Source organism: Heliconius melpomene, chromosome 18 (genome assembly GCF_056956725.1).
Source record: "Heliconius melpomene rosina isolate 202511_hmr_F chromosome 18, ASM5695672v1, whole genome shotgun sequence".
NCBI lineage: Eukaryota > Metazoa > Arthropoda > Insecta > Lepidoptera > Nymphalidae > Heliconius > Heliconius melpomene.
The window spans coordinates 2,595,027-2,606,646 of record NC_140406.1 but is presented as its reverse complement, the minus strand read 5'-3'; the positions used below and the strand labels follow the sequence as shown (position 1 = coordinate 2,606,646).

Below are 11,620 nucleotides of genomic sequence, written 5' to 3'. Positions count from 1 at the left end.
AAAACGTTAAATTCTTAAAGTAAACAAAATCGTAAAGGACGTACCAAATCGTTTACCTAATGAATACATTTTAACGTTAATTGATTTTACATTCTAGTATTTGTTTGGGCATATTGTGTAAAATATTGAACATATAGTACATATTACTTACTTGTTTTTTTCAGTTTCACGCTGTATCCCGCACACAGCAGAGTAGGCAGAGGGAACCTAGTGTTAAAACAGTCCACACTCTCCACTTTCCGCCCAATTTTCAGGACTTTGCGTGTTGAGAGGCGGAACTTACTCAACATGCAATGCCTCCAGAATTCGGCCAAAAATAGGGAACCTCCCTTTGAGAATTCTACTGTATGCAGGATACAGCAAAAAAAATTGAAACAGTACTTAATAATATTATATAACAGAATATTATTAACTTAATAGCAACTAAGCCAAGGTAATAGTTAAATTTAATGGCACTTAACACGAGCTGTAAAGTAACTATGAATTTGAATAAGGTTTATATTGGATATGCTTCAATTATTTTATAATGCTAATAGAAAATTATGTTCAATGAACGGATATTAAACAAAGATATAAAATCAGATATACCGTTTTTACTAGCACTACAAGGTTTTAGATGAGATTAGGTACTTAGATGATGAGGTCAGTCGTGGCGAAGGAGCTGTAAGCGCGACTGGTTGTGGGTTCGATCCCCATTCGGGGAAATGAAATAGTTATTTAAATTTATATGTTCATTCTTTCGCCCTGGTGTCGGGACTAAGGGCCACCTTGAGTTCCGCTGCTCAACACGCAATGCTTATCGCTAGAATTCCGCGGAAAGTAACCGGACGGGAACGGACGCAACGAATGTGTCTTAATGGGAACAGTGTCTTAACTCTAATTTCTCTCTTTCTCTACCTACTCTTCTATGTACGGGATAAAGTGTGAATCTAAAAAAAAAGCAAATATATATTTTTATTAGGTTTTTTTTCAATGCCAAGCAAAATAAAACAAGATATACAAAATATGTATATGCTATACAAGTATTTCTATCAAATTAAAAACAAAAATATCAAATAACATTCCCTTATAAGCCACAGTTCCTGATTACGGTACTACGAGTACGTGATTGTGAAGGTTTAAGCCAAATAAAATTTCCCTGGAGACATTTAACCTTATACGACCCATGTTGTATATGTTATACGTATATGTATTTTAGCTAAAGTATGCTTATAAAGAGTATGCCGAAATTTACGAATTACATAAATTATATTTTTTTAAGCTTCTCGCTTATCACTTACACATTAGGGTAGGCAGAGGGAACCTAGTTAAGCTTCCCGTTTTCCTCCCCATTTTCCGTCGAATTCTGGAGGCATTGCGTATCCTCTTCCCCTCGGACCTCGGTAGAGATTAGACGTGTGCAATTTATTTATTTATATTAGTTATTTTTATTTTGCATATTTTTGAGTAAATTTAAATCGTTAAATTCAGTGAAGTACCAGGCGCGCATAAGAAAGGCGAAAGTCAATTGAATGTATAAAAAGGACAGCAAGAGTGAAGATGAAGCTAGCAAATGGAGCTACAACCTCAACATAATTTAAATTGACAATCTAATGATCAACAACGTCAACTGACAATGTCGCTTAATTTGTTACTATCAGAAATTGTCATTGTGTCAACTGTCATTTAAACGCCAAGCATTTGTCAGCTGTCTCTGGTACGTAAACCGCCACAGACTTAATAAGGTTGCCATAATTAAATAATTACTGAGCCTTATTACAGTAGCATTATACTGTGACATCTGGGTTGCTGTTGTACTTATTCTCACTTTGCCGTCAACGTAAATTAGAAAATGCCAAAACTGAAGCGAACGCCGCCTTCTACGCCACAAATTGAGGTAACACGTTGCCACTCCAATCCCAACATCCCTGAAACCGCGAATGAGCCGGAATTTATAAACTTAACGAAAAGAAGTAAGCGTCCTCGTTCTGAGTCTACCCCCCCAAACGAATTAAATGATTTTAAAGAAGAAATCCGGGAGATGCTAGCTAAATGGAATGGAGATCAGGAATCCACTTTAAAAAAATGTATGTCAAAAATTACTGCTGAATTATCAGAAATAAAAGCTCAAAATGAAGAGTTAAAAAAAGTCAAAGCAGAAATTGAAGAATCCGCGAGTCTTATGAGCATGAAGTATGAGGAGATGAAGTCCAGAATGGTGAAATTAGAAACTGAGAGATCGGAACAGCATATTTATATTACCCAATTGGAAAAAAAAATTCAAGATGCTCAAGAATGCCAGCGATCATCTACAATTGAACTAAGAAATATCCCAATAAAACGAGAAGAAACCTACGACGACCTCATAAAAATAATTTCTGATACCGGCAACGCTTTAAACATTCAGATAGAACAAGCAGAAGTGCGAGATGTGTATAGAATGCAGTCTAAACAAGGTCCCACAAAACAAATAATTTTTGAATTGTGCTCAGTCACCAAGAAGAATAAAATGTTACAGGCTGTCCGCCAGTTTAATAAAGGGAAATCCAATGGTTTAAAACTAAATAGTGTCTCAATTGGCTTGCCTGGTGAATCTGCACCAATATATATCTCTGACCGCTTACCATTTTCTTTAAGACAACTTTTTCATCAGGCTAGAAAATTCGCTAAAAATCATAATTTTTCGTTTTGTTGGATCTCATACGGTAAAATTTTTCTCAGGAAAAAAGAAGGTGACAAACCAGTACGCGTCATTTCGGAGAAGACTCTTAATGAATTGTCTGAAGAAAAATCCTAAGTACCAAATTAAGACAAAGTTTTATTTTTTTATATTGTGTGTTGATTTTAATTCTTTTTATTATGTTAGCTATAGTTTTAATATTATTTTCTCTGTCTCATCAAGTATTGATCCGTATAAAACCTTCCTTATAATTAAATTGCAATTTGTTTCCTATATGCTTCTGTATTATATGTTTGCTATTAGTCTGACCTTGATGATGTACTTGTACGAATTTTGCTGTTTTTGTATATGTGATATTTTCCTTTGTTTTCAAGTCCTGTATATGTGCCCTGTAATATCATACTACCGTGATTGATGTGAACTTAATCAACGAAATTGATATATTTGGAGAAGGAAATGCTCATATATGCAGCCCAGAGCAACTTAAAACGTTTATCAAAAATACACCCAAATCCATTAACATTATCCATTTAAATATTCGGAGTGTAAATTGTAATTTTGACAACTTCATAGTGTTTTTGGCAAGTCTTCAAATAACATGTGAGATTATCTTATTATCAGAATGTTGGCTAAAAGATTCTGCAATTGTTCCTGAAATTGATGGATATGTCTCGTATTTCACAAGCAGGCCAAAAAATCAAAATGATGGTGTCATTATGTATGTGAAGTCAAACATGATTCACAATGTCGTGGAACCACAGAAACAGGACGCAACGTACATGGTATGCCATTTAGCCCGATATAAACTATCCATTATAACAATTTACCGCTCACCCTCTGTCCGTAACCAAGATACTTTTTTATGTGAATTGGATAGCGTTCTGGCTAGTTGTATATCATCAAAAAATATTGTCGTTATAGGGGACATGAATATCGATATTACCCCCAATAATCTTACACAACAAGCCCACGACTATCTTAATCTACTAGCTTCGCATGGCTTGATTCCCTCGCATAAACTTCCTACACGTGACAATACATGTCTAGATCATGTAATGACAAAGTCTAATGAAAAAATAAATACATTGGTTATTGACGTCGACATCACAGATCATAAGCCTACAGTTGCCAACATTGAGTGGGGTGAGTTAAATCCTAACCCTAAATTATACCGTACAATTATTAATTATCCTGCTGTCGTCAATGAAATCCTTTCTGTCGATTTTGAAGGAATCATGATAATTAAAAGTGCAAATTGCGCAGCAGAATCACTCGTTTCTACTGTCGGCTGTATCATTAAGAAGCATTCTAAAACTGTTCAAATCAATTCCAAATATAGTACACTAAAACCATGGATAACTAATGGTCTCCTACGGTGTATACGTAACAGAAATAAATTATCTCGTAAAACAAAGGCACATCCTGAAAATTATATACTTAAAATTACATATTTAAGGTACAGAAATTTTTGCAACAAACTTCTTAAAAATCTTAAGAGGAACTATGAGAAAATGGAACTCTATAATGCTCAAAATAACCCTAAGACCACATGGAAGGTCATTAAAAATTTAACATCTACACATAAGAATGTTTCCCAACCCCTAGAACTCTTACATATTGCCTCCGATAGTAAAACTTCGATCAATAACGTTAATAAATTCTTTGCTAATGTAGGCAGGAGATTGGCGGAAACATTCAAACCTATACAGAGTTCACCAAATGCGACCCCTGTTAACGCATCGTACGCTGAACCTTTACATTCGTTTGTTTTATTACCCACAGATGAAGCCGAGGTAAAAAGTACTATTTTGGGACTGCGTATGGATGCAGCCGTTGGCTGGGACGGGATTTCAGCGAGGCTTTTAAGGGATTGTCTACCTAAACTAGTACCTGTAATAACACACATCTGCAATTCTGCTATATCCTCTGGATGTTTTCCGAATGTATTCAAAAAGGCAGTCGTTCATCCAATTCACAAGAGTGGGGATAAATACAGTGTCGATAATTATAGACCGATATCTATCCTGCCAATCATGTCTAAAATTCTAGAAAAAATTATCAACAAACGCTTGATGCACTATCTTGAAGCACAAAATGTCTTAGCATCCAACCAGTATGGTTTTAGACGTGGTAAGTCTACTGAAGATGCTATTGCTTCGTTTGTTGACCATGTAGTTGCTAGCTTGGATAAAGGCACGAAATGCATGGGAGTATTTATTGACCTTTCTAAGGCCTTCGACACTGTTTTTATCCCTTGCCTTATGTCTAAATTGAATACCATTGGTGTTCGAGGTATTCCTTATAAAATGCTGGAGGACTATATTAGCGATCGGAGTCAGTGCGTTAAAATAAATAACCTAATAAGTGACAGCCAGAAGATAAATTTCGGTGTACCCCAGGGGTCAATTTTGGGTCCAACGTTATTTTTGATATATATTAACGACTTATGTAAACTATCGCTTACCAATTGCTCAATATTTACTTACGCCGATGACACGGCATTACTCATAAAAGGCAATAATTGGTCAGAGGTATTTATGCACGCAGAGAATGCACTTAGGTCTGTGACAAGTTGGTTTTCTGATAATTTACTGACTATTAACCTAGCTAAAACAGTGTACATGCCTTTCTCTTTGAAACCAAATACCTTATGTCCAGCTGATACTCTCCTTTTAAAAGTTCATGCCGCAAATTGCCCTAATAACGCCTCCGCTGCAATATGTAAATGTCCGCTGCTTAGAAAAACTAATACCGTAAGGTACCTTGGTGTATTAATTGATATGTCCCTAAACTGGAAGCCTCACATTGATAGCCTAACTGCTAGAGTACGTAAAATCCTTTTTATCTTTAAAAAACTGAGACCATCTGCAGATTACCCTGTTTTAAAGATAGTTTATTATGCCCTATGCCAGTCTATCATTACATATTGCATTTCTATTTGGGGTGCAGCATCAAAGTCTCTACTGCTACCCCTGGAACGGGCCCAGAGGGCTGTCCTAAAAGTCATGACCTTCAAACCTTTTAGATATCCTACATCTCAGCTATACATAGACTGCGCAGTTTTAACGGTGAGACAGCTTTTTGTCCTCCATACCATACTTCGTGTACATAGGAAAAAGGAATACAATAAAAATAACACAACATCTCGTCGGTCATATAATGTTTGCCCCACATACAAATGTAATACTGCCACTGCCCAACGACATTATCATTTTATCGGTGGTCATCTATATAATAAAACTAGCGGACGCGCGCAGCTTCGCTTGCGTATTTACGGGTGAATTCTAATAACCCATGAAACATGTATTCGATGAAATATTTTTAAGAGTCTAAATTTCAAATTTTATAATAATCGGTGGCGATTTAAAGATTTTTCCATACAAACTTTCAACCCCTTATTTGCATCCTTAGGGGGTGAATTCTAAAAAACCATGAAACACATGTTCGATTAAATATTTTTAAGAGTCCTTATATCAAATTTTATAAAAATCGGTGGCGATTTAAGAATTTTTCCATACAAACTTTCAACCCCTTATTTGCACCCTTAGGGGGTGAATTCTAGAAAACCATGAAACACATGTTCAATTAAATATTTTTAAGAGTCTAAATATCAAATTTTATAAAAATCGGTGGCGATTTAAGAATTTGTCCATACAAACTTTCAACCCCTTATTTGCACCCTTAGAGGAAGAATTCTAGAAAAGTATGAAACACGTATTCAATTAAATACTTTTAAAAATATAAATTTCAAATTTTATAACAATCGGTGCCGATTTAATTTTTTTTCCATACAAACTTTCAGCCCCTATTTTACCCCTTTAGGGTTAAAATTTTTCAAAATCCCTTCTTAGTGGATGTCCAGATTACGAAAGTAAACATCTATCCAAATTTCACGTTTCTACCATCAGCGGTTACGGCTGTGCGTGCGTCTTACCTCAGTCAGTGAGGACAAGTCCTTTTATATATATAGATTAATAAAATATGCAACATATTTCCTCTTTCCCTTCATCTATGCAAGGCAAAAGTTAGTTTATTTTTACAGGAGCAGGAATACAGTGAGACAGAGAGTTTTATAAAAATAAATACATAGAATAAGATATGTTTTCAATTGATGAGGTTTTTACTACAAATGTGCATCCAGTTTTCTTACTTTTATTATTATTATTTTATTTTATTTTTTTTCTTACATTTGTATTCAGTTTTTCATACAATAATGAACCAACCAGACACAAGATGTTTGATTGATCTACCGATTTCTAGATCATTTAAAAATTTGTAAGAGCACTGCTACCCATAACACAAGTTAAATCTTACAATGGGTACCAGAGTTCATTAAACCAGAGTGAAATTATTTTATTGAATGCTGTAAATAGGATTGATTTATTGTATCTGGTGACTGTATTCATACATTTTTGGCAATAAACTTTCATTTCATTTCATTTCATTTCATTGAGTGGCGGAACTCAACACTGTGCTTTGCCTCGACATCAAAACGAAAAAAAGTAAATATTAAATATTTAATTTGCTCGAGTCGAGAAAATGAAATATGAGGATCGTACCAAACGTGTGAATATAAACATAAAGTAAGAAAGAACAATTAAAGATAATTATTTAAATACTGTACGGCTATAAAGTGTCGTAATTAATTTTAAAATTGATTTGCAGTTTTAGTTATATTAATAACTTTTTACTTTTAATAACTTTAAGTTATATTAATAACTAAAACTGCAAACAAAATTATTAATTTGGATTCAATAATTAATGATAAATATAAAAATTAAAACATCATTACTCATGTATCATCTATACTCAAAGTAAACAATTTCATAAGAATATTATAATAAAAACAAATGTACAACTAATATATACTCACTCATACATATAAAAAAAAATAACAACAAATATACACTTAGCAATCTAAAACAGCGTTCCACTTTATACCTATCGTGTAATTCCCAAGAATCCCTAAAACAATTCTACCTTTGGCAAATATTATTCTTTCCTTTCTATTTATTAGCTTTTTATAACAAATATGTTGCTATTAAGCCAACAAATTGGATTTACCGTCTTAAAATAAATAACGTTAGTAAACGACGTTTCGTAGACGTCTCGTACCGATTTGTTGAAGATATACGGAGGAATTTCTCTTTATATCAAACTAGCTTTTACCGATGGCTTCGCCGGCGTGTTTAAATGGAAAAAGTAAGTAAGAGTTTCTCTGATGCATTGCCTGATTATCCTACACAAGTAGACTTTTTCAATTTAAATCAGTAGTTCATGAGAGTGGCACATTCAGCCAAATATTTCTTTTAGCTATGTAATATTAATCTATTCAGGTTTTCACAACCTATCTTAATTTTTTTTATTTTAATGTATGTTTTTTTGCTAGAAAATAAATATACAAATACTATTATACATAATGTCTTTCGATCTTGTCATTTCGTATGGGAGAGGTTCTAGTAAAATTCAATTTTCCAAAGTCACACCCTGTTTTACGCGAAGATTAATTATTTATTGTATTTTTATAATAAAACTATATAAATAAACAAATTATAAAACATTTGTACATTTAAATGGTAAAATTTAACTCATAACTATATAAATAGGTCAAAGATTAAATAGGTTGACCGAACTTTTCCGCAATCTTCCATCAAACTGGAACTAGCCCATAAATCGCATCTTGCTTTTAATGTCGAAGCTTTACTGCCTTTACTTAATGTAGACTTACTTGTGATTTTCACATTGTTAGTTTTGTTGATTTAATTGCAAATAATATTTGGAACAATCATTTGTTGCAAGTTGGTAATTTCGCCATGTCCACCTCCAAATTTAACCTAATCCACATCTAACCTCTAAGTTAATTTCCTCATTCTATGTTTCAGTGTTATTTTTTTCCTCAAAGCATACTGAACCCTAAAAACAACCTCTAATAAAAAGTGTTGTAGTTGCATAAATATTACGAGTAATGAAATATTTAACAACTATCAAAGTAAAAGATACGAGTACTCTAAGCAATTTTATGCATTCGTATTGCTCAGAAAAATATTATATTTCCCGTTGAAAATACTTATTTTAAAAAGTAATTCCATTAAACCCACATAATATCTACGTTGTATCGTTTTTTTGCTCTTCCACTAGAGGCCTTTAACGATAAACGCCTCGTTGCACGTTGTTTTTATTTTTAGTTTTTATCCGTTTTTTTTTTAAAGTGTTGTGAAAATAACATGCGTGTTCGTATAAAATAGAAGATCGTATAGAGTAAAAATGTGTTAGATATATGGGGAGAAATAGCAGTGGACTTTAAAAAGTCATATAGGGTTCATATTATATTTATATGCTGTCCTGGTTTTTCCTTCGCGCACATAACGGCGTTTCATACAAAATTTATGGAACTTAAATGTATTATCATGAGGGCGTCGATTCCCACTAGAAGGAATGTATTATTATTTATTAAAATGATCATTTTTTCGCTCTGACACAAAGGCAAAAGCCCAGCGTAGAGTTCCGCCACTCAACGCCTCGAAAAATTCGGCGGAAAGTGGAGAACGGAGTTTCTTAACACTTGCGTACCCTGCTGTGTACGATATACAGCAAGAAGCTGATTTAATTTAATTTATTTTTTTTTGTCTATTTAAATGTCTATGAACCATATATTCGATTGTAATGTATAGAAATATATGGTGTTATCTCTGGTATGTTTTATTTCTTTTCCCTTCAGCATTCATCCGCCTACACTGTTGAAATCTTTGTAATAATCAATAGGGCTTTGCGTTACCAGGCCGAATATATTAAATATATAATTTAAATATTAAAGTTACGATTTAGGAGATACTAAATCCTCAATAAATGCATTTACAGTATTGAATACTTATTCATTATAGTAAACATACAAAAGTTCCTCCGTCTATAGCAATCATTTAAATTGAATATCTCAGAATAAGCGGAGGAAACCAAATTTAATTATAACTTATTCACACCGACGAAGCACTAAGTTGCTAAACTTAAGCGAATCCACAAGTTCGCAAGGACGAGAACTAGGACAGGAGCTAACCTTGATCTTCTAACGTCAGAGGGAGGTGTCTCCCTACAATTTGGTACGGAATACAAATGAATCGACATTTGTCAATGTCTTTACCAAATAACGTAATGAACGTAAGAAGTCAAAATGGCCCGTAGCTATGCCGTTTTGAATTTTAAAAAAAATATACCTTTATTATTTAAAGAAAATCTGGTTCATGCTTTTTCCGCGGTTATCCTCGTTCTTGTTCGTGCTAAATTATTGGCTAATATAACAATGAACTGTATGTAGTATAAGATTATTCTCAATCGAGCGAAAGAATTGAGATCAACTGGATCGATCGCTTCGTTCAATATTTAGTTTTTGTAACTGGACTAAATTTAGTACTAGACTATCTAATTTTAGCTCTAGTTTAATATTGACCTTACAATTTCATCGAATATTGAAAAGTTTCCATAAAATTTTGAAGTGTGTAGGCGGTGGCGTTTGACTACAAAAACAACTTTCTAAAAGTGAATTGAAGTTGAAATAGAACATACTTTAGATAATTTGTTAAATGTCTTTTGATTCTTAGTTATATATTCTCTTTTTTGTTCAGTTTCTTGCGGTATCCCGCATGTACCAGAGGGAGCTTAGTGCCAATGCACTCCGCTTTCCACTTTCCGCCGCATTTTGGAGGCATTAAGTGTTGTTTGGTGAAATGTAGCTCTACATCAGAGCGAAGAACTGGAAGTATAGATTTAAATAAATATTTAATTTCCTCGTGTGGAGATCGAACTCACAAACGGTCGCGTTAACAGTCACACTTTGTGCCCCTGCGCCACGACTGGCCCCAATTGAAAATGAAACGAAGGAATGAAAAAACCAAATATTTAATTACATAGAATGGGAATCGAACCCACAATCTTTCACGCTTGTACTCCCTGCGAAACGATTGGCCTCTTATTCTCATAATTATATATTCGTGTAATATGATACTATGCTTTTTATCAAATAGGCATTTTTTACTTAAAACTAACTGAATATACATATAAATTTATACATAGGTAATATCTCAAAAAATATTGTATTATTAAATGGTGATTTTTGATGAAATTTACTTTTTCTTCTTCTTTCTACTGCATATTCATTTTGCTTTATTGTCTTTTCATCTCGATCGAAATTAATTTTAAAGTCACTGGCGATTCGCGTATTTTCCAAGAACAATGTCGAACGCCGCAAGCTACTTCCTTCCTTCTTTAGAAATATATGAAATTCATAAATGTTCTTTAATATTACTTTTATAGAAAATGGTATCAACTTTTTTTACAATGAAATATGTAGGCGTAATATTTATATATGTACGTAATTATTTATATAAATATTTAATATTTTCTTTTCTCCGCTCTGGTAACGAAGCAAAGCGCGGCATTGACTTTTGCCACTCACTGCCTCCAGAATTCGGTGGAAAGTGGGAAACAAGTGTCTAAAAAAGAACGGAGTGATGACACTAGGTTCCCGAACTCCCTCCACCTACCCTGATATGTGCGGGATACTGTGTGAAGCTAAAAAATAAGTAAAAGTAGATTTTTCCACTTTCTTGTCTTGAAGTCCACACATATAAAGTTGCGAACAACTACTAGTAGTCTATAAATAAACGAGACACAAGTAATATAAATACATTTGTATTGTCTCAGTAACGTTTTATATAATAAATCTGTAGAGCACCCATTTCGTTGAAATGAGCACACTTTAAACAAAAGTCGGCAAACTGAAACTGAAACAGAAAATAAAAATATTGGATATCATTTTAAAATATTTAAAGATAATTCTCATTGCAATTTTAAATCGAACACGCAATTCAATGAGTTTTCTGTGAAGATTTACAATTTTAAATATATTTTTTAACTAAAATATTTTTTATATATGTATACAAATATATATAATAAAATAAGTAACTAGGT

At 33.3% G+C, this 11,620-nt stretch overlaps 1 protein-coding gene across 1 annotated transcript; it reads left to right on the top strand.

The window, feature by feature from the left end:
* The first annotated feature begins 3,393 nt into the window (after positions 1-3,393).
* On the top strand, positions 3,394-5,684 carry LOC146529170 (uncharacterized). Its single transcript, XM_085201883.1, has 2 exons — positions 3,394-5,417; positions 5,609-5,684. The coding sequence occupies exons 1-2, from the start codon at positions 3,394-3,396 to the stop codon at positions 5,682-5,684; spliced, it is 2,100 nt and encodes a 699-aa protein (XP_085058009.1).
* Positions 5,685-11,620: the final 5,936 nt, after the last annotated feature.